This window comes from Amborella trichopoda, chromosome 9 (genome assembly GCF_054954075.1).
Source record: "Amborella trichopoda isolate Santa Cruz 75 chromosome 9, AtrichopodaSantaCruz75HAP2 v2.0, whole genome shotgun sequence".
NCBI lineage: Eukaryota > Viridiplantae > Streptophyta > Magnoliopsida > Amborellales > Amborellaceae > Amborella > Amborella trichopoda.
Genome location: NC_142344.1, coordinates 16,085,998 through 16,113,863, shown reverse-complemented (window position 1 = coordinate 16,113,863; position 27,866 = coordinate 16,085,998). Strand labels below are relative to the sequence as shown.

General features: G+C 36.8%; 1 protein-coding gene across 4 annotated transcripts; it reads left to right on the top strand.

The window, feature by feature from the left end:
- The first annotated feature begins 532 nt into the window (after positions 1-532).
- On the top strand, positions 533-27,866 carry LOC18424491 (Nucleotidyltransferase family protein). Of its 4 annotated transcripts, XM_006829077.4 has the most exons (6): positions 533-1,910; positions 8,094-8,492; positions 12,267-12,490; positions 12,610-12,673; positions 20,619-20,815; positions 27,344-27,866. In XM_006829077.4, exons 1-6 carry the CDS (start codon positions 588-590, stop codon positions 27,570-27,572), a joined length of 2,436 nt encoding a protein of 811 aa, XP_006829140.1. In that variant the 5' UTR covers positions 533-587; the 3' UTR covers positions 27,573-27,866. The 4 variants fall into 4 exon arrangements, 3 of the variants coding, with proteins under 3 accessions (XP_006829140.1, XP_088704610.1, XP_088704612.1); XR_016041735.1 differs by lacking the exon at positions 12,267-12,490; XM_088848484.1 differs by lacking the exon at positions 20,619-20,815.

Sequence of the window (27,866 nt, the reverse complement as noted above, 5' to 3'; positions counted from 1 at the left end):
TACATCAAAATTATATATTATGTTAAAATTTGAAGGTGCACCTTAGTTGGAGGGTTTAAGGTTGCAACCTTAGGGAAACCACACTCTTTTATAAATACATAACTTTGAATGCTGAGAAAATTTCATCTCTAACTTTACTTATTTCCAAACATACGAGTACAAAAGTGGGACTTTAGTAAGGTACATGTGTTTGCTTGCAAACGAAGGAAGCAAAGGTGAACCTCGCAATATACAGTTGCATGTTTTCCGTTCTGGACCGTCCAACAAAAGTTTCACGCACGTTTAATTAATCAAACGATTGTAAACTCCCTCGGTAGCATAGACTAAATAGTAGGCAAAAGAGTGAAAAAAAAAGGCACCAGGCGCATGGTGAAAGGCTGAAAGCAATTCTATCATGAAAAGAATTATCCTGTTACAAAGGGAAAGATGTGAAAAGTATGGATTGGGGATTGTTCTTTAATCTCCTTCCTTGATCCCAATTTTTACCATTTTTAAACCTTTATCTCACTTGTTTGCAGTGCTCTCCATTACTGCTCCCATCTCTTTCTCTCTCTAAGCACCACCAGAGAGCGACAGGGGCGGATGCCATGGCTGAGGAGCAAGTGGGCGTGGTAGGTCAAGGCAGGCCCTTAGGTGAGGGCATTCCTTCTCCTTCTCACGGCGAGTTCCTTCTGCAATTGCTCCAGAAACGCCATGACAGCTCCAACAACCAGAGCTCTTCGTCTTCTTCTTCACAAGACCCACAACACCCTTTTGGATATGGCCAGTTAGATGACCCTGCAGTGGCTGCCCTTGGCCCTAGCCTTCCCCTCCCGCACCACTCCTTTCATTTGAGGCCCCAGATTCACCATTCTGGGGCGGGGCAGAACTGGTCTTTGGAGAGCCCGTGGGCTGTGTCTTTCCCCGGGCAGCGGCAGGGGGCTGGTCCTCCCTTGCAGGATGGCCTGTTGAGAGTGCCTCTGCCCCATAGCAGTTCTTTGCGGGGTGATTTTGGCCCTGTGAAGATGGAGAAAGAGGGGACTTTTGGCTGGGATTCTGCGGGTCTCAGGATGGAGGGCGGTTTGCCTTTGCAGTTTGGTTCCATAGGGTGTGAATTGCAGCTCCAAGGGAATGCTGGTGTGAGGGTACAGGAGGTGAATTCTGAGAGACGTAAAGAGCCATTGTTACAATCTCTTGTCCACGGAATCAGCAATGTTAACATTCATGGGCACGTGGGGAGAGATGATGGCGCACGCGGCATGAGTGGAGCAAACAGTGGGAGTCAGCATCAGAGAAGGGGGAATTACAGTGGTTCTAATGCTGCTGCTGATGGTAGCGCTAAGGAATGTAGCAGGCCACCAGGTTTTTCTAGAAGACCTGGAAACAACGGGAAGGAGCACGGACGACGGGTTGTAGTGAATGAGAAGCGGGATGGAGATAACGGAGAAGCTTCAGACGATCCCAACTTTCACAAACAGCTTCATGCAAGGGATCAAATTGTTTCAGGAAGCACTGGTTTGTCATATAGGGGTGTTCAACAGGGAGGTGTCCTGAGGCATCGAGTGGACAGAATGGACCACTCTGATCATTATTGTCAGCAAAACGGTGATAGCTTTTCCCCCACATTGCCACTTTCTGTTCAGCTTGACCATCCTGGCCCTCCAGTGGGAAGCAACGTGCAATCTGTCCAAGGGTCGAATATCGATCAATCTCTCAACAACCTACCTGGCTCGTTTCCAGGAGAAAGGCCAAGGGGACAGCGGAGTAGCAATGGTGTTGTTAATGGAGCAGCTTTTAGTGAACCCAATCATAGAAGAGAAGGGCACAGAGGCAATGATAAGTTGGTAGAGGGATTGAATGGCATGGTGGTACCTCGAGATGGCGTCCTTACAAACAATGCAGGTGATGATCCAGGTGGTTCTGGTGGTAAGGTAAACCCTATTCTCTTTCATGTCTTTACTTTATGCAAAAAATTGGATTCAATTGTCAAATTTGTATATCCTATCGGAAATAGGATTGACTATGTATTCGAGCCATAGCACATGGTTTCATAAAATCCGTACCATTTTCCCGATCTAAATCGAGCATGTTTTACATGAAGATGTTCTATTCGATACCGGTAGGAGAAGAACCTGACTCGGTAATGTTAAAAAAAAGAAGAGAGGAAGCAAAACCCATTCAAGATAGAAATCCACCATCTAAAAAAATGTATCACGAAGGAAGCGGGCGCCCTTTTCCATATTTTAGGGGCAGGAGCACCTTATTTTCTTTTTAATTTACCAACCATTATCAATTTTAGGGATTCCGTGTACAAATACGACTGATTCTTAACTTCATATGCATCTAATCATATATATGTTCCAATAAGGAAGGAGGACTTTCAATGCGAGATATAAAAACATATCTATGCAAAGTTCGTAGCTGTAAAACTACAGTGTATTTCTGAAATCAAACCTGAGTTTATTTTGGTGGATGATGTTCGGATGGGATGCTTGTTTGTAATATATTTGACGTGCATATGGACTTCTATTTAGAAACATTTGTTGCAATTGACTTGTGTGGTTGATTGAGGCTACTGTTCTGTAGATAAATTTGGAGGTATGAATTCCCAATCTTTGATGTAGTTGAGATATGACTTGATGTCCATTAGTCAGAATTTGGGATTGATCTTATCTTATGAGAATGTGCTTCACAATTCATAAGAAGAAAAAGTTCCTGTTAAATGTATTCCAACAAGGCTCAATGTCGCATGTTGGATGTGGATTGGACTTGAAACAAATGATCCCCGGGTTTGAACCCTATAAGAAAATTCTATTGTTTCTCCAATGTCGGTATCAAATTGGACCCGTGTTCTTCTATTTTCAAATTGATTTGTGACCTGGTCGGTTGTCTTCTTACCACAAAGGAAAATTTGTTTGCAGATGCTTGAGATGGCTTATGTTTTTTTTTTTGAGGTTGGTGTGGTGGACGTTGAAGGGAATCATTTAAGGGTGCTAGTTTTGCTTAACTATACGTGGTAGAATGCTTAAAACCTGGGGAGCTAATTGTAGGATTGTGGATAGGGCTTAGGGCTAAAATGGTTCCTCTTCTTGTGTTGAGCTTTTTATCTAGAAAGGAGTAAGTAATTGTTGGAAGAGGTTTCCGATGGCACTATCAAAGTAGAAATCATTGAGCATGGTGGTGGTGTCTTTCTTGCACATCTTCCTATTACCAAATGCTTTGGTAGTGGCAAAAACATCGGAAGAATATACTGAACGATGCGGTTGGATAGGATAATTGAAGAATAGTTTTTTCTAGGATATGCAAATGTTTTCAGGGTTGGGGGAGTCAGGAAGTTTAAATGAAGGATGCGTATAATGAAATGTTATGGGTTTGGAGTGGTCACCCCACATGTTTGTTAGAAGTTTGGCTTCCAGAAGATAGGCTGCCCTTCATTGGTGGCATTCCTGTTACGAAGATGGTGCTTCTTAAGCAATTACTCTTCTACTACTACTATTACTACTACTGTTACTACTATAACTAGTTTACTACTACCACCGCTATTATTACCATTACTATTATTGTTATTTTGGTTAGGTTGGTGGTGGGATTTGAATCTGGGTATGGTGCTTCAATTGTCAATAAGATATCTGATGAAGCCTGATGCTCATTCCTGGAAATATGGTGATGTTCTTTGTAATTTTTCTTTTGGGTAGGTCAGCTTGGTTTGAGAGAGATTTGTATCCATGACCTCTCACTGGTGTCTGACTACTGAGCCATAGGCTTGGTTGACTCTTGGGCAATCCTCAACTTACCTATGTTGTTCAATATTTGCTACATCTATGCTTCCATTGCTATCATATTGGGAGGTACTGCAGAAGAGGCCTCAAGTAGGATGGATGTAAAGGTGCTGCAAATAACTGGTGGGCAATTAATGGCATTTGATCGGGTAATTCTTTTTAATTAAGTCTTTGGGCCTAGTGAAGGAGGATTTTAATTTTTCTTGTGGGTAGGTCAGCTTGGTTTGAGAGAGATTTGTATCCATGACCTCTCACTGGTGTCTGACTACTGAGCCATAGGCTTGGTTGACTCTTGGGCAATCCTCAACTTACCTATGTTGTTCAATATTTGCTACATCTATGCTTTCATTGCTATCATATTGGGAGGCACTGCAGAAGAGGCCTCGAGTAGGATGGATGTAAAGGTGCTGCAAATAACTGGTGGGCAATTAATGGCATTTGATCGGGTAATTCTTTTTAATTAAGTCTTTGGGCCTAGTGAAGGAGGATTTTAATTGTGGAGGTTTTCTCCAAAGGAAACTTTAATTTGTAGGAGAAAATTTTCCTGCTTGGAGGTGCAAAAGCATGGATTTGAGGAACAACGCCAGAAGGAATGACCTTCAAAATCAAAAGCTCTCTTAGGTGACAATATGAAGAGTTTGAGGACAGAATTTCATGGGCACTATTTTGGAAGAATGTTGATGATTGGATGTCTATCATTACAACAACTTAAATTAGTTGAACACGATTATAGACAACTTCTGTACAATACTTGAGACCTACCCAGAGCCGGCATGAAGCTAGGACTTAGTGGTTCCTGAAATGGGAGCCTGACAGGCCTTAAGGGTTTTCTATTATTTTCTCTGGCATCTGGATTTTAGAGGTGATTCTTTTAATGTGAACATATGGGCTTGGAAGATAGTTTTTCCCCGAAGTGACTTACCACTATACTATGGAAGAGATTCTTGTGTTAGGGGTGGGGGTCTTTCTTTCTTTCTCCCATGTGCTCAGAGAAGGGAATCGAGTGGGAGGTGAGAAGGAATCTCTGTCTATTGGAAATACTCTTTTTTCTCTCTTGAAATTCGATTGTAGGCTACGCCCCTGGTTGTATCATAATTGGTCATGTTTCAATTCTTTCTTTTTTCTAGAGAGAAATATAAAATTTTTCGTTTGGCTTTAGGGAATAACTTAGCAATTTGGTGCTATCACTTTTTTGGGTAATCCTTGTAGTTAGTAGTATTTAATGAATAAATTAAAAATATAATAGGAAAGGGGCTGGGGTCGTGGTGGTAGCATCTCCACACCCAGTTACCACATCGTGGTGTCCATTCCTACTGTTGACACCCCCAATTAACACCTCAAAATGTAACTCCCCAATCTATTGAAAAAATGGGTAGGGGCCTGTCTTCCCCACTGAATTACCCCAAAAAATAAAGAAAATAAAAATATTACAGTAGTATTTATTGAATAAATTAAAAATATTACAGTAGGAGGTAAAGTTGTTAAAACTAAGTTTTGTTAGAATCCCAACGCCCAATCACCAGTTGAATTCAGGCTACCTAAGTTATTTTCCATAGACTGTGTTACCTTATGAGCCTGATTAGTCTTTGTTTTTTTTTTTGAGTAATGAGCGTGAGTACTCTTTTAACATTGAATTTCATAGTCAAACTAGAAATATGGAAAAGTTCCATAATGCTGTTTGCTTTCTCGAACCCACTAAAAGAGTCCTCTTTAGTAGAAAGGGGAGCCTCACCAAAATCTTTTGAGCCAATGAGAAAAATCTTGTTTGACTATGCTGGTATCTCTGCCCAATGGTTGTGAAGACACATCACATCTAAGATGCCCTGATAATAATACTCGGACGGACATGAAGATTTGGGATCTGACTACATTTCTCAAAATACTGGACATGGATATGCATTCATGTATGGCAAAACAATAAGCATCTATTTGAGCTAGTATATGACATAAATATATACAACAAACACATTGATGCATATATACCTTATCACATTGCATGATTGCATTTTATGCATCCATTTTGTCGGCGTATATGCCTTGTCACATTGCATTTTATGCATACATTTTGTCATGTGAATTTTATATAAATTTCAAGAAAATATATAGTTATTTTATATTCACAAGTATCCTAGGAGTATTCGGCATCTGCATTGTTTATTACGGCACTGTTATATTAAACATATGCAAGTATTATTGCATGATACTTCATGTTCCATAAAAAACAAAGAAAAAAGAATCTTTGAAATTGAATCAGAGCATTCATCTAAATTTAGCTGCCAGATCCTTGATAATGGGGGCTGGCATTCTTCTAGTGTTCTTATTTTCATTTGAATTCATGGGAGTAGATTCAATAATAAAGACAACAACATGTCATTTTTTTGGAAAAGATATATATTGCCACTATTTCTAACTTTATTGTGCAAACAGCCTTGCTGTATTAATGAGCAAGAAAAACTAGTGTTTAAAAATTCGGTGAGCTGACTTATACCTGGCCTGAGCCACTTGGAATTGGCACCTTGTTGGTTCTGGATTACAGACTTGGATGATTTGATTTTGGTCCAAATCTTGATCTTCGTTGCTGTATGAGTCTAACCTGAGTTTGCCCAAATCCTTAAGCTTCCTGTGAATATTCTTAAAAAAATAGGGTTTATTTAGTATGAGACTCAACAAACCTACCCAGGATTCTCCCAAGTCACTCTAAGTGGGCCCTGCTCTGTCTTTCATTTTTTTTTTGAATGTTGACTGTTAGTAGTGTGTTAGCAATTTTTTGTAGCCATTAGTAGTTTTCGAAAGGGGTGAGCATTGGTCGCAATGGAAACCAAACAACCCTTAGCTCCATCTCCTTCTCTCTAATGAGACCGATTATGGATGGTGACTCTCAGAATATTGTGAAAGAGGTAGAGCTGTCAATTGGGTTTGGTGATTCCAGAGGTCCAAGGTGGATCTTGGTATACCTTATGACCCCTCTGGGTTAATCCTTTCTTGATCTTGTACTGGCTTGGGTATTGGACCTGGTGGGTCAGGTCCATGTGTGGTGGATCTGGACTTGGTTGCATCCAGGTCCACCTCAGACATAAACTGTCTGTCAGTCGAACTGACTCTTTTACAAACCTAAATTGTGGCACACTCTCTGTGATGATGTCACAAACAGTGGTTCTGCTATGACCAACAACGCCATTGTCAACATCAATAAGATATTCAAGGATGGTATTGGCTCAGGAGACATGTTCCACAGTGCTGTTCAGGTTTTTTCTGAGCCCTTTTTTCTTGGTTTTTCTCTTGGTAGTTCGTGGTTATCTTAAGAAGGGTGAGGACCGTAAACTTTCTCTTAGCCTGTCCGGGGTAAAGGAGGTGGGTTGCGTTAGGTCAGCAGCCAATGTAAAACTTTGCCACATCTTATCATGAATCCTGAGCCTATGAATAGAGGAACATAATTCATATAGCTGACCCAACTAGTTAGGACAAAGGCTTGGATGATGATGAATCTCTCTCTCTCTCTCTCTCTCTCTCTCTCTCTCGTGCTTATGTATGCGCAAATTATGGGTTCTTTGTCCTTTTGTTCTTTCCTGGAACTCTTGCAACTAATTTCTTTGGCATGTCTGGGATTCCATGTTAAACAAATCTATGTTTCTTCTACTTTTCTGTCTCACTCTCTTTTAATGATTCTCACATTGAAGATGAGATCTTTGGCTTTGAGATGGTTCTTCATTTAGTTGTTCATTGCTGGAGATTTTTAGTTTTCACTTTTCAACATGCAGTTTATACTTTATAACTTTTGTAGCTTTTTACTAGAAGGGAGAGACCCAAGCTTGGAGAAATAACTGCACTCCTGAGTCCTGACATATCTTATTTACACTTCGACACTTCACTTTATTTTCCATATGAAATTGCTCTTAAATGAACCTTATATTCTTTATTTTTTAATGGTTTTCTGTAATATGATCTCTGTGCATTGTTTTAACATTACATCTTTATTGTCTGTCTTGTTGTAATATGATCTCTGTGCATTGTTTTAACATTACTCCAATTGGGACCTTGGACTTTGAATTTAGGGTACTTTTTTTTTTATTAATTTGTTGTTAGCTGTATTTTCCTTCTCTTGAATACTACTTGATGCTTTTGATGGCTCTGTTATTGGAATTACTGGATGATGAGTAGACATGCGAATTTAATATTTGAAGGGATCATTTGCTATTACTTGTTTATGTGCTTGTTATATGTCTGAAAGATGACAATGTTACTAAAGTTTGGGAGATTTTTACACTGAGCTGTTTAGCATTCATATATTCAGAACTCTTTCATATTTATGTGTTTGTATTTAAAATTAATGAGCAGGACCTTATTAGAGAATTTTCTGGGCGGGACTTCAAAACTGATTCCTGGCAAGGACCGAGACCCCATTACCACCGTATGAAAAATTATAAAATGGAGTTTGAATACCGCACGGACTTGTACAAACATACCTCCCATTTTCTTGCTATTTATGAATCTCTAATACCGGCTGAAGAAGAAAAGGCAAAGCAGAGACAACTGCTGGCCTCCATGGAGAAGTTGGTCAACAAAGAGTGGCCTGATGCTCGGTTATTGTTGTACGGATCCTGTGCCAATTCATTTGGTGTTTGTAAGAGTGATATAGATGTTTGCCTGTCCATTAAGGAGAACTGCCTGAGCAAGTCTGATATTTTGTTGAGGTTGGCGGATATCTTACAGTCTGATAATCTGCAAAATGTCCAGGTGAGTTTCGGTTTATACTAAGTTGCTTACTGAAACAAGTATTAAATATCATTCTTCTTTTCTAAAGTTGCACCTTTCTCTTAACTCTTAGTGGAATATGATTGTCCTTCACTGTACTGGGCTATTGTGAAGTTACTTTCAGCTTCAGTGCTTCCATTTTGGAGTTCTTTAGTTTAAATGTACACTCCCACCTGCAGCATTATTTATTCCATTGTTGTACAGGTGATTTGACCGAATTTTTCACCTGCTGCAAACAATTTATACCACTACCATGAAAAGGGACTGTAATAAATTGTAGGTTGAGCATTGTCATTTAAATATGTACCCAGAAGAGAGAATTGTTGTCCAAAGGAAAAGTTCACAATAAGACCATGTACTTTTGGTATAAGGTCACAATCACTGTTGACTAATAGATCTGAAATTGGCGGGTTCGGGGTGTGCCATTAATTGGGGCACAGAGTCCAAAATAAATTTCTTGAACTTTGTAACACACCTCAAGCCATCAAGTTTTACATCTAATGGCTCGGAGTGGCTGTGACCGCCTTGTACCAAATATGGATGGTCTTGTAGTACACCATCACTTGTCCAAATGTCAGTTCACAAAAATATGAGTAACTGTCTAAATGATATTGAGAAATTAATTGAATTTATCTTGCGGTATAGAAACACCGTACATGTATTGAACTTTTCTTTGGAGGAGATGGACGCTTGCATGTATTACTGGGACTAGCTGTTAATTAGGTGTATAAAACTTCTCAAATACTGAGGCCCATGGATCTTAAAATAAGTTGATAAACAAATGGTATTAACAAATGATGAGTCAGTTCTTGATGGGTCCCTGCATTCTGTAGAGTGGTTATGATGCAGTTATTTCGTTTTGATTTGTTTGGGTGTTTATTCATAATTTTTTTTCTTTTATTACTAATGAAACTGTCCTGGGGCTGTCACTTGGTGTGACAGTAAAAAGCTCGGGTAACCAGTGCAAGAGTGCAGGTTCGAGTCCTGCGAGCGGCCACTTTGTGCATAAAAAGCCAAAGGTTAGGACCGTTGCCAGCTCACCCTCCTGGGACCTTGCGTAGGCGGGACCAGCACTGGGATACGGCCCTTTTACTAATGTAATTGTTCTGTTTATTTGTTTCATAACAGAACATTTCATTAATTCTCAATCATCACATACAAGGGGGAGTAGCATACCCACTATCACACAATGTGTTTACCAATTGGTGCCTTCCCCCTTGCTTCTCAAACCTTCTTTGTATGCCATTTCTAGGAATCGTGCGACGTGGTAGTTATAAAGTCAACCGAATTGTTAAACTATATGAAGCTGCCCCTGACAAGATAGGAGTCCCCTACTTTCATAATCAAATCACCCGTGCTTTTTAAAAGAAAATTGTTTGGTATCAAAACCATTACAATATAAAGACCATCCTAGAGACTCGTATTATCATCCAATACTCTGACATTCCCTCTCTAACATCCATATCCATTATTCCATTCAGCAGCATAGTTAGTCATTGAAGCCCATGTTCAAAATATCTGAAAATGGTTCTTGACTAACTTTCAAATTTCTATTAATAAATTTGGAAATGATCTACAAAAAACAGAAACCATAATTATTTTTTTTAATATTTTTATACTTGTACTTAATTTTATATTTTTACTGAACTTTCATGCGTCGAAAAACTATTTAAGGTAAATAGTAGAACTTTTGTTTACTATGATTTAGTAAAAATTTGAAATGAAATAAGGGAAAGGTTTCTATACTTTCCTAAATCAAGTGAGCCACTAACCGTTTGATCTAGATCCGACGCTTCAGAGTATTTTATTTTTAGTTTTTTTTTTTATAAATTGTATGAATATGAAATTTGGGACATGCCATCTTCTCAATGGGGTACATCTAAAAAAAATATTAAAAAGAATTTTTTGATAAAATAAAATGGCCAAAATACCCTTTAAAACTTTTAGGGGTATTTTGGTCTTTTTATTTTATTGAAAATATTTTTTTTTATATTTTTCTGAGTGCGAGTTTAAGAGATGAGTGAACGCTCAAAATTTGGTGATAAAATATTTTGTAGAAAAAAAATTAAAAATAAAATAGTGTAGAGACGTGACGTTGTGATTGGGGCCATCTCAACTGCCCATTTAGAATGGACGGTTGGATAGGGGGAAGTATATAAGTTTTATGCAGTAGGAGAGTATAGAAAGCTTACCCATGAAATAATGGATTTATAATTTTATGTTCTTAAATTCATAAGTTTAGATTGTTTTCAATTAAATTTTTGACTAATTGCTCTATTTGAAAGAAGATTTAAAATTTTTTAAAATTATTGTTTCATTTCATTAAATTTCATCTTTAAAATTTGTTTATGAGAAATTTCTGGATTTTAAAAATAAATTATTAAGTGCTTATAAAATAGGTTCTACTCTTCAAAAGTAGTTTATGACAAATTTTTTAGTTATACTTATCTAAGTGCTTGAAAATTATGCCAAATTTTTAACCGTTATCTCTGTTTTGTTCCCTCATAAATTATGCTCACTTTTTAAGAAAAATAGCAAATTTGAAACTATAGTTTCTTTCTTTTTACTATTACTAAAAAACTTTATATGTTTGAATAATTTTATTGTAAGAAATTTTCGATTTTTGAATAATTTTAATTAAATTTCCAGTTACTATGAAAAATAGTCATCATTATCGTCAAACCTTTTCCCAAGTAATTGGGGACGGCTACATGATTCCTGGACTGCCATTTTACTCTATTAAGGGCCATTCCCTCAGTGAGGCCATAAGTTTTTATATTTTTTCTCACTACTTCCAACCATGTCCTTTTGAGCCTACCCTTTACTCTTTTGAGCCTTCCACTTGAACTAACTTGCACCTCTTAAGAAGTGTCGTACTGGGCTTGTGGCGCATATGGCCAAGCCACCTAAGTCTACTCTCTCATCTTATTGCCTATTGGTGCCACACCTAAATTTTTCCGAATATATATTTTTGGAATTCCATCCCTTTTTGCCACTCATCCATCTCAACATCCTCATTTCCAATCACTCTCTCCCAGAGCTTCATAGTGTAGCTCGTAAGTTTGATCCCTCAATAGTTCGCACAAACTACGAAAAATAATAACACTTAAATTGTGGCTTCCCATGGTTTGAAATTATATTTATGACTAATTTCTCTATTTTTAAGATCTTAAAAATTTTAATAACACGATTTCATTATAAAATTAGTGTTTGAAGAATTTTTAGATTTTCTACAATGAGTTATTAAATTTTTATGACTTTTTACAAAATTAAGAATACATATCACGTGTACAAAATTACGAATACTTAAAATATATTTTTTATGAATTTTTACAAAATTAAAATACATATCACATGTACATGTAAGTTTAATTCTGTTCTATTAGCTGCTTTCCCTATTATATATGTATGTTGAAGTTGGCAAAGAACTATTGTTTATATCTTTTTGTAAAGTAATTCGCATATAATTCTAACTTTCCAAAAAAAAAATTCCGTATAATTCTGTTACTGATTATGTTAATGATATTTATTATATTTTTTATTTTTATCTTTGATGTTAAGATCAATATTTTTTATTAGTGCCTTTTGAAATATTGGTTGGTTTGTCTTATGAATCTTTATCCCTCTTTCCACGGGTGCTAATGCATGAATTCCTAATGTAGAGTGATCATTATACAATGTATACCATTTGCATTGGTGCATCTGTGGGTATTTTTCTCCGAGATGTTTATTTGCTCAAGTTGCAATTTGGTGCAGGCTCTTACTCATGCTCGTGTCCCAATTGTAAAGCTGATGGACCCAGGGACTGGAATCTCATGTGATATCTGCATAAATAATGTCTTAGCGGTTGTTAATACAAAACTACTTCATGATTATGCGCAAATAGATGTCAGATTGCGACAATTGGCTTTTATTGTGAAACATTGGGCAAAGTCTCGGCAAGTTAATGAAACTTATCGAGGCACGCTTTCTAGTTATGCGTGAGTAAACGTAACCATCTGATGCACTTCTTGCATGAAGTTAATAATCATATGGAAGCATTTTAACCGAGATTACCTGTTCGGTGTGTTGCTTACTCTTACTTGCCCTTGATTTTCAGATATGTGCTTATGTGCATTCACTTCTTACAACAGCGTAGACCTCCCATTCTTCCTTGCTTGCAGGTCTGTAAATCATTTTCTTCCTTTCATTTTAGACTCTGTGGAATAATTAATTGAATAGAAATTCCAGATAAGTAGTTTGTGCTAATAATTCCATTGTAGTCATGCTATTATCATTAGAATGTCAAAAAGGTGACTGCATTTAGTTTTTTAAATGGTTTGAAAACAAGGAATCCTGTCTCTTTTGGCAGGTCCAAACCTATATTTTCTAGGTTTTGGTGCTGTTATATTCGTGAAGTTTACAATAGTTATGCTTTATGGTTCCTGTTGATATCCTGTGTAGCTTGCAGTAAATGTGTTTGCAATTTCACCTCCTTTACTTTATCTGGGCTCTTGGTCATTCCCCTTGTATATGTTCTCACATTTCATAAGCATTTTGTCGCCATATTTGAACTCAGAATTGATAAAAATGTGAATGATTTATTTTACATGTTTGTCATATTGTCCATGATCATCTTCATTTAAATTCGTTGTTACTAAGGTTTAGTGAAGGTTTCAACTATGCTGAGGCCATTGTTCAAAATTTGGCTTCCTAGGCGGCTGGGAAGAAAAAACGAATAAAGGCCTAGGCGGTGCTCTATACCTTGGTGCCTGCCTAGTGCCAACACCCCTTTTTTTTTTTTTTTAAAAAAAAAATGTAAATCCTAATTTGGAAAAGTAAAAAAATAGTTAAGGCCTATGAAAATAGCTAAGGCCCTTCTCTTTTGTTCATGGGTCCATGTGCTCTGCCTCTACGTACAAGAAGAAGAAAAAGAAGCTGGTCTCCAAGTATTCGATGCAAGGCCTCTCTCTCTAACACACATGCCCAAACACAGATGGACGTATGCTCTCCTCACATATAACAAGAAGAAAAAGAGGAAGATGACCTCCAAATGGCCCTCCTCTCTCTCTCATTGACTCATTCTCTCTCTACGTATAAGTAGAAAAAGGACATGTCCTCCAAATGTTCAATGTGGGACCTCTCTTACACACACATGGGGTCATGGACCCATGTGGCCTCACTCTCTCTCTACATATTAAATAATGGAAAAAGAAAGTGACCTTTAAGTGTTTGATGCAGACATACACACCATGTCTGTGGTATTTGTATGATCTCAAATTTTGCACACACACTCTCTTCATCTCAATAATCAATCTCCCAAAAAATAAAAGTTCAATTTGAACCCTAGATATGGTTAAAATGAGTCCCTCAAAAAACGAATCTAGACCATTCACTTTGTGCATTTCAAGATCATAGCCTTTATAAACTCAAAATCATTTTTTTCTTTTTTAACATTGTTCATCTCATGATAATAAAGCCATCCAAAAAAATTGGAAATGAAAAAATCCTTCTAATGCTTAGATCTAAGCATCTCACCAAAATGAACGGCTTATATTAATTGGGTTAAAAAATTACTTTCTTAGGTTGTGTTTTCAATTTTTTCGTTTTTTGTGATTGTTCATTAGAATGAAAAGAGTGTATATTTCAAAATTTGGATCAAACAAATGGTCATAAGATTGTTTTTTAAGGTTGTTGCACCATATTATTATACAACGGTTGCATGAAATCATTGCTGATATATATATATATATATATATATATATATAAGAGGATAAACTACAATTCACAACTCCTCAAAATACAAAGTTTATCATTGGAATGGGTTATTAAGGGTGGATTTCCCCAATATGCAGTTTTTTTTTTTAAATTACCTTTTGTGATATCTTGCTCATCAAGTAAGGGTATATGTATGAATATCACTAAAAGAAAAGGGGTACTTTTGTCATCTTCATAAGGGGTAAAATTGAAATTTTTACTAAAAGACGAGAATTTTACAAATAAAGTTCCAACATACTAACTTTTAAAATACCATTGTACTTGTATAAAAATTGTAAATTTACCCTTGATGATTAAGTTACCTATGAAAATAAATTTTTTTTAAAAAACTAATACCCATCGTAAACCATTTTAACATTAACCTTGTATTTCAAGGGGTTGTTAACTCTAGACAATCCTAATATATATAGGGTGGTAACTAGTATTAGCTCAAGGGTTGATGCAATAGTATATGCCCAACGACCTAGATTGAATTTGGACCCGATTGGACGATCACGATGGTATTTCGTTTCTGAATTTTAAAATTTGCTACAAGTTCATATCACTTGATATTTGGAACATCCACTCTTCTCATTAAGCAGTATATATATATATATATATATATATATATATATATATATATATATATATATATATATATATAAAGAGTAGACGCTTCAAATTTGAATTGATTTAGATTAATAGAAGAAAATTAAAATTCAAAGATGAAATATGATTGTGGTCGGCTCATATATATATATTTATATATATATATATATATACATATACCTTCCCGCCAAGAGATACCTTAGGGCGCCCACGTGTCTGTGTCCTTGACTAGGTGGCCACATCTTCCTTTTTGAACATTGCCCGAGACCACAATCGTAAGTGATGAATTCATTTTCTAAATGTGATTGACTATAAACTAAAATTTTGTTGCATAAGTGGCAAAAAGTGGGATCCACATCCAGAAGACATATTGATTTCATCTCTAAACAAGTGTTTTGTCAATCTCCTCCATTGGTGGTTCCCTTTATTGTTGACCTTAAGCTCTTGATCATAAAAAATGAAAGGGAATGCAAGATCGACCTAATCCCTAAGACCGCTATCCTTCCCTATGACTCTGATATTCATACCAGATTTTAATATGTATAAGAAAAACACATTAATGTGTCAGCAAATTATATAGTATCAAAGACCTAAATATAATGTGAATATTTAGATAGGTATCTACAAAATATATTTTGATATAGGCATATATTATATAAGTTTATATGTATAAAAAACACATTGAATACAAACAATTTGATATGTCAACAAAATATATCGTATCAGAGGCCTAAAACTAATGTAAATATTTAAACAGATATCTACAAAATGTATTTGATATAGGTATATATAATATGAATACTGTGCTATCACAATAAAGTTACTTAAGTTGTTTTTATGCTGTTTACTTTATATCAAAGTCTATATTCTTTTGTGTCTCAATATGTTGGATAGGATCATCATCATCATCACAAAGCCTTTTCCGAACTATTTGGGGTGTGCTATATGAATCTTGTTATTCCATTTTGCTCTATTAAGGGCCATATCATCAGTAAGACTATAAGTTCCCATATCCTTTCTCACTACTTCCAACCATGTCCTTTTGGACATACCCATTGCCCTTTTGGAGCCTTCCACTTGAACCAACTCGCACCTCCTAACAGGTACTGTATTGGGTCTACACTATGCATGGCTAGCCCACGTAAGTATACTTTCTCTTATATTATCGCCTATGGAAGCTACACCAAGTTCTCTCGAATGTATTCATTTCTAATTCAATCATTTTTTGTCTTGCAACATCCTCATATCAACAACACTTATCCTATGGGTATGTTGTTTCTTGATGGCCCAATATTCGCCCCATAAAACAAAGTTGGTCTCACAGTTGTCCTATAGAACTTACCCTTTAGTTTCATTAGTATGCGGGGATTACATAGAACTCCAGTTGCACATCTCCACGTTGTCCATCTTGCTCTTATTTTATGAGTGAGGTCTTCCTTAATCTCTTCATTTTTCTGGATTATTGACCCAAGATATCGAAAGTGCGCTTGTTTATGTCTTTCTTGGCCATCAATCTTAACTACTTCGTCGTCTCTACTCTTATTATTACTAAACTTGCATTCCATATACTCTGTTTTAGTCCTGCTAATTTTAAACCTTTAAATTCTTGGGCAGCCGTCCAAAGTTTATACTTCGCATTGATGCTGCTTAATATGTTGGATAGGGTACTCATCCATATTTGGATCTTGGATTTTAGGATTTCTTGAGTTCCATCCTTAGTGTCCTGTATTTGCATATTATCATCTTAATTAATGAGAATAGTCTGCAGACTAAGATTAATGGCATCAGACCTATTTAACATTTTGATGAGCTGCAAGGTGATTGGTCCATTGTTAGTGGCACAATCTTGTAAATTCTGGCAGAGTCAATGAATGCAGTGCAGGGGGCTTTGAATTTTCTGTCAGTTTATTGTCATTGCTTTGTTTTCAATCCAAGTTGTGTGATGGAGATGAATGGTGATGATGTTGGAATTTTGTGTCCCTACATTTCTTTGTGGGGGACTCCATAAAACAAGCTGTCTAGGTGAGGGTGGGCCTTGAGAACTTAAATGACTTGTCTACAGGCAATTTGAATGTAGATACAGTATGGACAAGTCACCCAGCAAAGATTGCACATGACTGCTTTGTAGGTGGATGCCACCTAATTTATGCATTGAGAGAGCTTGCTAATGCCTTTGTGGAAAACAAAATACATATGCATAGTCGGATGAAAGACCAGAAAACTCAATCCTACGTCGGCTTGAATCCTCTTTATATTTGCATGGTTCCAAATTATTTTATGATAACAATAGTATCCTCATCTTCTCTATAAATGACAGGAATAACATATGAATCCTTGTTCTTTTTTCTTTTTGGAAAGTTCAAACTTTTTTTGTTTTTTGAAAGTATAGATATGGATTCTGGAAAATTATTGACGGCAGTTTCATAATAATATGTACTAAGCCGTGTGGATTAAGCCTATTTACATAGGCATATTTCCTATTGCATGCTGTGGTGTGACCATAGTTTCATATGGTGCATGGGTCATACTTGCATGCTAGACTAGATTCTCTTACATGTATACGTGTCACTTTTGTAATTATTTGTCTCAAAATAGCATCTTTGATAAATATGCATTTACATGCATGTACAGGTTTCAGTTTGCATGTTCGATGCACATGTGTATTACTTATGTGCCTGCATATCCGGATGCTAGTGCCACACAATACCTGTATATTGGACTTGTTTAAGAGATATGAACAACTAATTATCTGTCAACAGTGACTAGCGACGCCCATTTGTGTTGAGAGTGTATTCTAATCCAACAGTAGAGTATCTTTGTTGTTGGCTTCCGTAATTCACATTCACTTGTTTGATTCCCACGGGTTTTAACTTTAAACCCATTAATAGTGTCCGCTCTCCTTGCGTCTACTTTTTTGAATATCAACCTGAGATCTTTCCTTGAGAATTATATCAAGTTTGTAGCATTTGAGGTCCATTTCTCATTGTAATAGCTGTTGATATCCGTTAGAATTTACCTACCTGACCAGCACAATTTAACTTTTCTTTCGTTTTTATGTAGTAATAGTTGTAAAGAAATTGGTAAGTCACTCTCTTCTCTCTTGACGCACAAAAGAGCTACACATCATTTTACTAAATGAATATCACACAACAGGCCAGGAACTGGATTAGATAATAGGTGACAGTTCTGGATTTTTTTTTTTTTGGGTAGTATTAGTGGTAATCCTGGTAGTGTAACAGGTCATAGTATGAGGTTGTCAAAAACAGTCTCCATGATGGAAAATCCATCGCTTAGCAACATGTTTGTTGTTCTTTTTTCTATTTTGCTCATTACTCCGCTATATATGAGTTGTTGAGGAGAGATATAAATGATCCAAGTGTGGGAGTAGGGACAAAAATATAGAGTGTATTCTAGGTTTCAGCTCATGATTTTATCCAGAGTCATTATAGAATTTCGTATGTCTCATGTGAGACAAAAATTTATTTGAGGAATGTAGGACTTAATTAGGTTCTCAGAGCAGCATATCACTTGAATGAGATTATTATTTGTAGTTTGTCAGGGTTCCGGAAACATTGAATTAGATTCCATGATCACCACCTTGACATTGGCTCATCCAAGCACACTCCTATTATCTTGCAGCTCATCCTTACCATAATAGGATCACTTTTCCCTTGTCCTGGGTTAGATTTTTCTTCCAAAATTGTTAGAGGATGTAAGCTTCTTCTGGGCCTTTCAATCTTAGGTTCACTAGCTTCATCTTTACCATTCAGGGCATGGTCCAGAGTATGTTTCATCATATGCAGAAGGGAGGGTAGCACTGTGGCCAATAATGATGCGGCATGGCGCGGACAAAAGCTCCTAAATGTTCGTCCCCTTCCTACAAGCATGACCTCATTTCCTTAAAGTGGCTGATCTAGTTCTTTCATCATCATTTTCCATATTGGCCAATTACTTTGATTTAGTTTTTCAAATTCCATTTTCCTCTCCATTTTCTAAAAAATATAGCAAATAAGTACAATCGCAAAAACCCTTTCACCCAATTCAAAAGAATCACACCTAAGCTTTGATACCAGTTGTTGGGGCTCGATTGTGGTAAAAATCATCAAGGGTGTCACATCTACCGCTATTGTGCATTCAAAATAGCATAGACCATCAATGGAAATAATATGACATCAAAAGAATAACATGAAATGTAAAAATACGGCAACATGCAACTTACAAAGCACAAAGATTTAACGTGTTCAGTCACAAATCGTGACCTACGTCCACGGGAGAATGGTGTGAGGCTTTACTACTTGTGTGAAGGAGATTACAAGATAAAATGAGCCCTAAAGCTCCAATTTACAGCAGCTTTAGTTCTTTGAAACAGGACCCAAAACAAGGCTCCCAAGATCTTACAAATGGACACTTTCTCTCTCTAAAACAGGGCGAGCAACAAGATCCCAAAAACTCAAGTATAGACCCAAACTTCCCACGTTCTCTCTCTATAAAGAAGGACACAACAGAACCCTCACTCTCTCTTTTCTTCACTTTTCTCTTCTTTTTTATTTGATCTTTTAATTTTCTTACTTCTAATTTCCTATTTCTAAGTTTCTATTCTATTTTGTTTCTAATCTATTTTAGATTTCTATCTTACCAGTCTATCATTTTATATACGTCATTTTATATTCTAATAGAATTAACAATACAGTTAAATATTTCTATCTATTAAATATTTCAGAAAATAAAAAATATTCTATTATGCTAAATTCTATTTCAAGAACTTTTATTTGAAAAAAATACGTTCAAATGAAAATAAAAATAAGTAAAATAAGAAATAAATAAAATTAATTATACTATGTAAATTTTATTTTACAAATTAAATAATAAGAACTTACTAGTAATAATAATAATAATTACTCATAATAGGTCCAATTTTTCTAATACCCGACGGCTTCGGAAGTTGCGTTACTAGTATTAGAAACAATGAATAATAGGGTTGTTCAGCATTGTCACTATCAAATAGACCCTTAATAATCGAGATGGCTGAAAACTTGTTGGATTTCCAACATGTGGGCAATTATTGAAAACAAAAAACAAAGGGATGTGGGATGAGGCATGGCGCGGACAAAAGCCCCTAAATGATCGTCTCAATATTGCTTGCACGTCCTTGTATTTTGCGAAAGTTGTTCATGAGATGAGCATCAGTGGTTTCATAATTTAGTTTGAGGAGCTTCTGTTGCTCCAGTTTGGTCATGCAAGCTTGTTTCGCTATTATCCATGTTTACAAAACTATGCCATACTTAAAATATTATAACGTGATTTCATATGTCATCCTTCATAGCTTGTGTATGCATTGTTTAATAACAGAATGATTGTAATCTTCCTGGGTTTATAAGTTAATCATGAAATCTTCTCTTTAATTCATTGATCTCCAAGGTTAAATTATTTTGTTTTTATTTGATACTTTGTTCACCTCACCACCTAAAACAAGGACCATCTGAAAATTGGTAAATGCTTTTTAGTGTTGCATTTTTCCATTTTCTTTATGTTACAAATTTGGATTGCCCCACCTGTATATAATTTGAGATTGCTTACTTCATGAGATTGTGTATGTTATTTCAAATTTCTTCCTTAATGAAGGATGGAAGTGGTCAGTGTCTATGAATATTGTGTAGAAAGATTTAGGGCCTAAATCTTTCTCTCTTTCTTACGCTTTATATGAAAACTCTTCGTGGCCTTTGCTGGAGGCAACTCATTTGATGTATAAGTGTCCCATGGCAGGAAATGGTGCCAACTTATGTAGAAACTATAGAGGACATTAAATGTGCTTTCTATGACAAGGTGGAGAATCTTAAGTATTATGGTGCAGCGAATAAAGAAACAGTCAGTCAGTTAATATGTGCTTTCTTTGATTATTGGGCATATCATCATGATTATGCAAATTCTGTCATATCTGTTCGCACTGGAAGTATAATCAGGTAAGGTGCCCTTTAAGTGTCATCACTTTTACTTGGATGCCTCAAGAGAGTAGGATATTGCAATGATGGATTTGACCTTGAAATTTTTTGACTTTCTTCCACATTGGTGCTCTGTTTGTAAAGCTAATATATGTTTCACTGAAACTTAAATGCTTGTATCAATCTACTTTCTCTTTAATATTCTGCCATGTGATGGTATGCAAGTTCTGCATGTCATAGTTGTTTACACTGTTTTAAAAGGTGCAAGGTGATGCCTAGGCTTCTAGGGGTTGCCTAGGCGGGTGCCTCATGATTGAGGTGCCCCAAAAACAGTGGGGGCAAGTTGGGTGTGTGTGCATGCCTGTGGTTTGGACTCTGGGGGAAGTCAATGCTTTTGGTGGGTTGTGCATACATACGTGAGTTTGAAACTTGAATTAGTGAACCTTTAGAAGATTGAAACTTGCCTAAACTTGCAATATTTAGCAACACTTCAGTCATACAATATTGTAACCATGGATTATGGAATAAGGACTCTAGGCTGCATATGTCTAATTACCTTCTCCTCCATTACCATCAGAGTCCTTATGCTCTTCCTTGAGACCTAGTGGGCTACACAGGGGCTTGACGAGTTTCTAGCAGCATCCTGAACTTGGCCCAACTCAAACTCTTTGTAGTGAACAACTGTTTGTCTTTGGCCTTGACCAACCACTCACAAAATGATCCATATCTCTCACAGTAGTGAGGTCGATATGAAAATGCTCTTGATAGTGCTATCAGCCTCTGACTATACCATACTTAGTTGTTGGATACAGGAGCGGGAGATCGTTGCTTGCTCGGAGTTCCCTTTGGGTGCCATGAGGGCGCCTATATAATAAATACGTTAAACTAAAGAAATTAAAAGAAAGAGTTCTATCACAATTTTTTGGAAATAGCTAGATGAATGTGTGTGAAATATCTTTAATTATACTTGCAATGAATTCACTCCAGTGATATTTGAGAGTAGTAACTGGTATTGATTCACTTGAGTTTTCTCATATATAAGTCCTTCATAATGACATACTAATGATATTTATTTGATCTTTTTTGAAATTTGATAGTTGTTTTATCTTAAATCATAAATAAATGGCAAGTGATACTATTTTGGCGTAACTTATATAAGTCCTGCCCTTTTCTTCACATATTCTCCGTCATCAATTTTAAAAACATAACCTAAAGCAACAGCTAGATTGAGCAATTATTTGAAATATAAAGAGAGGATGAGATATAGAGAGAGGGAAGCGAGAGATCATTTGTTCAAACTGACAGGTCAAAACATTTGTAGCAAATGCTACATTACATGCAATTTTGGAAGCATTGAATTTAAAATTCCCTTTGTGAGTTATGCGAATTTAAAGATCTTTTCTCTTTTGAAGAATTTACTGAACATAGATTTGAATTGTTATTGCATTTTTTTTATTGATAGCAGTTTCTTGTTTTTGATGCATATGCAATTATTACTTTCTTTTCTAATTGATATGCATTTATTGCTTCTTTTCTTTCAAAAGAATATGGATTTGTATTCTTTTTAACTGATTCCTATTGGCTTGGGACCATGCTTCCCATAATGGGATCATATCTAGACTATTATCACGATGTGGGTGTGCCCTCAGAGCTGGATCATCACCCCTTGTTGGAGATTCCAGTAACTAAAGATTATATCGAACACGAACAAGATCGTTAAATTTCTTTTGCTTAAGTTTGTTTATGTTTTTTGTATTAGACCTGTTTGATGAAGCATGAATGCATGCTTCAGAATGGAAAGGAATTCTAGTTGCTCTAATACGTCATACGAGGATGATAGGAATAGCACAATGAATAAAAATGTTACCAACTTGCTAAAGATGCCCTTGCAACCAGATGAGCTACATGTCAAATTCAATATGTGAAAGGCCTTCCTCTGTAAGTGCTTTGCTTTTCCCCATGTGTAGCCCACAATGGAACTACATTACATGGCAATGACATTTATTAAAGACTGATTTATTGAAAATATATACTCAAGGAGTATTAAACTGGTATTCTAGTAGCATACTACATTTCTATCACTAAATTACTAATATATAAATCATTTCTCCAATCGCAGATTCGCATTGGAAAGGTAAGTAGAAAAATTACTTGGATGGATTTTAGTGCTCTTACCTTATTGCTGTATCTTTCCCAAGTGACTCCATTGAGAGTGTATACATTTTCAACTCTAATGTTATGAGACCTAGGCCAAGACTGATCCCCAGGGCCAGACGGTTTCTCTGTGGCCCCTTTCAAAACTTTTTGGAGTACCTTCAGAAATGTTTTTATGTACTTTTTCAAAGAATTCTTGCAGCGATATCATCCATAAAGCTATGAATGCCTCATTCCTCACGCTAATTCCCTAGATTGAAGGAGCTGAAGGGCTTAAGCACTTTCGTCCCATTAGTCTAATTAATTTCAGCTACTGGATCCTCTCTAAAGTGTTAGCATCTGCCTTAAAGAAGCCCTACCCCATGTAATTTCCGTCTCTCAGAGTGCTTTCATCAAAGAGTGGCATATCCCCGATGGGGTCCTGGTGTTCCCATGAATGTGTCCACTCTAGACACCTGGCCAAGCAGCCAGGTATCATCTTCAAAATTGATTGGGAAAAGGCATTCGACCATGTCGATTGATTGGGCCATCCTGGATGAGAGTTTTTAATCACAACCCCACTTTTCCATCCTAATGAATGGCTCACCCAAAGATTTTTTCCAGGCCTCTAGGGGCCTTCGGCAGGGGGACCCTCTCTCCCCCTTTCTCTTTGCTAGTTCTGCTGTGGTCTTCAGCCAATCAATTTCCCGCATGTATCAGTCTGGCCCTCTCCCTGGGTTCAAGAGTAGCCCCAGGGGACCAGTCATATCCCACTTGCTATATGCAGACAACCCGCTCATCTTCCTCGGAGCGGCACCGCTGGAACTTGAATCTCTCCTAATTTTTCTCAAATGCTTCGAATTCGCAATGGGATTTAAAGACAATATGGCAAAATAAAAAATGGTTGGCGTGGCTTTGAGCTTGCAAGAGACTCGATCTCTGGCTTCTGGATGGGACTGCCAAGTTGAGGACCTTCCCACCAGTAATCTTGGGATGCCCTTGGGACTCGGGAAATCTAAAAAGAGACAACGGTCCTACATTATTGACAAAGTGGACCATCAGCTGGCTGGATGGAAAGGTCGCTATCTTTCTTTCGCGTGCAGAATAACCCTCATCAAGGCAACTTTATCCAATACCCCCATTTACCTTGTGTCATTTTTTCATATGCCAGTAGCGGTATTTTCTCGCCTAGAACAGTAAATGAGGAAATTATTGTGGGCAGGTGACTCTAATACCAAGCAGTATCATCTCATCTCTTGGGTGAAAGTGTGCCAGCCCAACAGTTAGGAGGCCTTGGCATTCGACACTTAAGAAAACAAATTCTCTCTGGCCCTAAACAAACACTCCTTGGTTGTGGCAGAAATGCCCCTATCGGGCCTCCTTAGAGTTTGGAACCCCTCTTTCAGGCTCCCTCGGACCCTGAAACTTTAGACTTCCTAAACCTATCGGCCTTTCTTCACTTGACCTTCGTGGCCACTTCTAAGTCGGACGAAATCTTTGGACCCCCTCCCCCTCGGGCTGTTTTTCCGTACCCCCCTAGTAGAAACTTCTTATGCCGCCCACCTTTCCCCTTTTTTCTAACTCCTCGTTGCCCAAGTATGGTCATCCATCGCTCCCCCTAAAGTCCAAGTTTTTGTTTGGATTGCCCTCTCTGATAAGGCTTTGACAATTGACCACCTTCAACGTAGAGGACTTGAAAGGTGGATTATGTGACAGGGTAAATCAATAACAATTAAAAATTTTCTACTCTTTTATACGTATTGCCACCCACTTATAAGTGTCCAAAATACAATTTTGACTTAATGAAATAGCCAAGACCTCTCACTTGCATGCCATTAAAAGAAAATTACATTCATCATGTAGAATTGAGAATTACATAAGAATGCAAAAGAAGCAACAGAAGCACGGAATCATGAAACAACTCGTACCTTGCCTCAGGTTACTACCAAGGATTTTGTACACCTCAAACCGGGTCTCCTCCACCAATGGCGCACAAGATCTCGATTCAAGAACACGTCTCACAATTAGAGAAGCCTAGGCAAAAACCCTTAGAGAGCATCATATGGGATTTTCTTGACCAAGGCTTAATACATGAGTATGAGGCAAGAACCTAGGCCGGCTTGTGTGGCTTGGGCGCGCCACCCCTTAGGGTTAACCTTCCTAAACCCTAATTTTTAATGAGAGAAAGAAAGAGAGAGAAGGCTAGAGTGGGGCGTGCCCCCTTTGGTTGCTTGGAGAGAGAGAGATAGAGATGAGAAGTAGAAGATGAGAAGTAGAACCCCCATAGCTAATATCTATAGACAAGAGGCTAGGGTTTTACCATCATTATGAAGTTTAATCTTGACCTTTGATCTTGGAGACCTATGGGGTGAAGAGATCTCAACCATTCATTCTTCAGATTAACCATCATGCTTAAAGGAATGATGTAGAACCTTATCCCTCAGTTTCCATAACTATATTTCCAATCAAATATTTTGTGTAGAGAAAGTATTTAATACATACTATTTGATATCTTACACTTTCCGATCTAGTTTCAATTCAAATCTCCTACACCTTAACTTTCCAAAATTTTAAAACAATGTATGCCTTACAAGGCACTTGGAACAATAAGAAAAGCTTGCATGGGGTTGGGCGCACCACCCATTTGGGCCCACGCCCCATACATTAGTGGGCCCAAGGAACCCCATTGGGCCCCCACTATATTAATATTAATTTTTAGATATTAAAATGAATTTTACAAAACCTCCAAATGTTTTATTTTTCTCTCTGATTAAAATAAATCTAGAAAATTGATTTTTTCTCATATAAAAATTATTTTTCAATAAAATAAAATACCCTGAGAGGTCTAAAGGTTCATTTTAATTATCTATAAAATAATTAAGACTTATTTAAACATATTAAAGAAGATTTGATGGGAATTAAATCTATAGAGTTAGGATTACACCAAGTATACCGAGGACTCATCAGAAACAAGATCATCGACTTCATTTGGGCACTCATCAAAGATTGTTGGTGAGTCCCAATCTATGACTTGCTGATTTTTGGAACAACTTGATGAAATAAAGTTTTTCGTTGGGTTCTCTTCAGCATCATGAACCAAATTATCTTCACATGGAGCGAGATTACCTCTCCCTTGCTTGTGAGGTGGATTAACATCGGCTGAACCTGGCCTATCAGTGGAATTGGATTCATATCTGCTGTTGTTGTGACTGAATGAATGTTAATCAGAACAGTTTGGATAGTTCTTGTGTACCAGTTTCTTGAAACATGTTTAGGTCCTACGTTTTTGACTTATCTGATTTCCAAACAAATAACATCAACTCTGAATCCAAACCCTTATATCAACTGTAGGCTAAACCTAACTTAAACTTAAGAAATCTTAATTAATTTCACTTGAACTCCTAATTAAGTAATTAAAATTAAAATGGGCTCCTATTTAAATTTGGACACGGTTTCTATGCGGCCAGCCCGCATATTGTAGACATGTGGGCTTGGCAATAAATATATTTTTTAAATATAATTTGATCCTAATTTTTAGAGAATATATAATATTTAATATGGAGATCATGAATATGAAAATTTTCTTTTTTGGAAAACTAGAAATAATAATTACATTAAAAAAACATTTGGACCGTTAGTTACAATTGTTTTTAGATGGGCTACCTATTTGCATCCATCTTTAAAATGGATGTTTTATACCTTTGGACTGCATATTGTAGAAATGTGGTCCAGCTTGCATGAAACAATTTTCCTTTAAAATTTGACAAAAAATGACACTTATACCTCCTACATAAATAAAGATGATTTTTACTCTTAATTACTATTCCAAACTAACCCAAAAATCCATAAACAACTTAAAATACCCCAAAAATAAACCCCGAAAATTCTCAAAATAGGATCCTGAAATTTAATAGAAAAAAATCTAAAAATGTGAGGCATCTTGTCTTGATCACTCAGTGAAGTGTTGGCTGCCCATATTTATGTTTGTCCAAGTCGTGCTTTGTACTTTTTCCTTTATATTTCTAAACAATTGGAACTTAATGTCTGATAAATTCCCCTAGTCCTTTATATTTGTTGCTGAAGTCCTCTTGCTAACCTTACCAAAACATTAATGAAAGCTTGTTCAATGGGGATTTGTGGATTGGGGTTGTAAAATTTTGAGGGAAGGGTGTGATAGACGACAAATAGTGCATTGTCATCTGTTTGATATCATGTTGTTCTTCATCTTTTCAATAGCAAAGGAATATGTAACTTGTGATTTCTTTTGTTGTATATGATCCCTCAGTTGTGTTACATACTTAGGTTTCTTATTTATGCTGCTTCCCTAGTTTGTTTAGAAGTTGAAAATTTTGAAAATTGTATGAAGATTATGACGGACTATACTAATGGAGCGAGTATTCGTTGTGGATAATGCAGCAAACGTGTGAAGGAGTGGACAAGAAGGATTGGGAAGGATCGCCACTTGATTTGTATCGAGGATCCCTTTGATATCTCCCATGATCTGGGTCGCATTGTAGATAGACACAGCATAAACGTCCTTAGGGATGAGTTCCGACGAGCAGCAGACATACTGCGCTATGATCCTAATCCTAGTGTCACACTCTTTGAGCCATACTTGCGTGAGCAGCCAGAAAAACCCCCATAGTTAACTTAGAATGGATTTTCATGTATATTAATGGGTCCTTGTACAATTCTCCCCTGCCTTGCCTCGTTTTATTGTTGTTTATAGCTCAGGTTAATGCCCTTTCATGGAAAGAAAAATGATGGTTTGCGTCAGTTGGTTTGACCTTTCTTCCTTATCCAGGTATTTTTTTCTATGTTTATATTCTCTGTTGCCACTTGCTTTGTTCATGTGAGGAGGATGGCTGCACGAGTGCACCATCATTTTGGAGTCAAAGTTCAATGATGGAATCCCATGCTTGCATTTTCTTTCCCCAAA

Bases quoted from the DNA above. Each gene is read 5' to 3' on its own strand.
- LOC18424491 (XM_006829077.4), top strand. From the start codon at position 588: ATGGCTGAGGAGCAAGTGGGCGTGGTAGGTCAAGGCAGGCCCTTAGGT. The intron at 1,911-8,093 runs GTAAACCCTATT...ATTAATGAGCAG, and splicing joins CAGGTGGTTCTGGTGGTAAG to GACCTTATTAGAGAATTTTC. The intron at 20,816-27,343 runs GTAAGGTGCCCT...TGGATAATGCAG, and splicing joins CGCACTGGAAGTATAATCAG to CAAACGTGTGAAGGAGTGGA.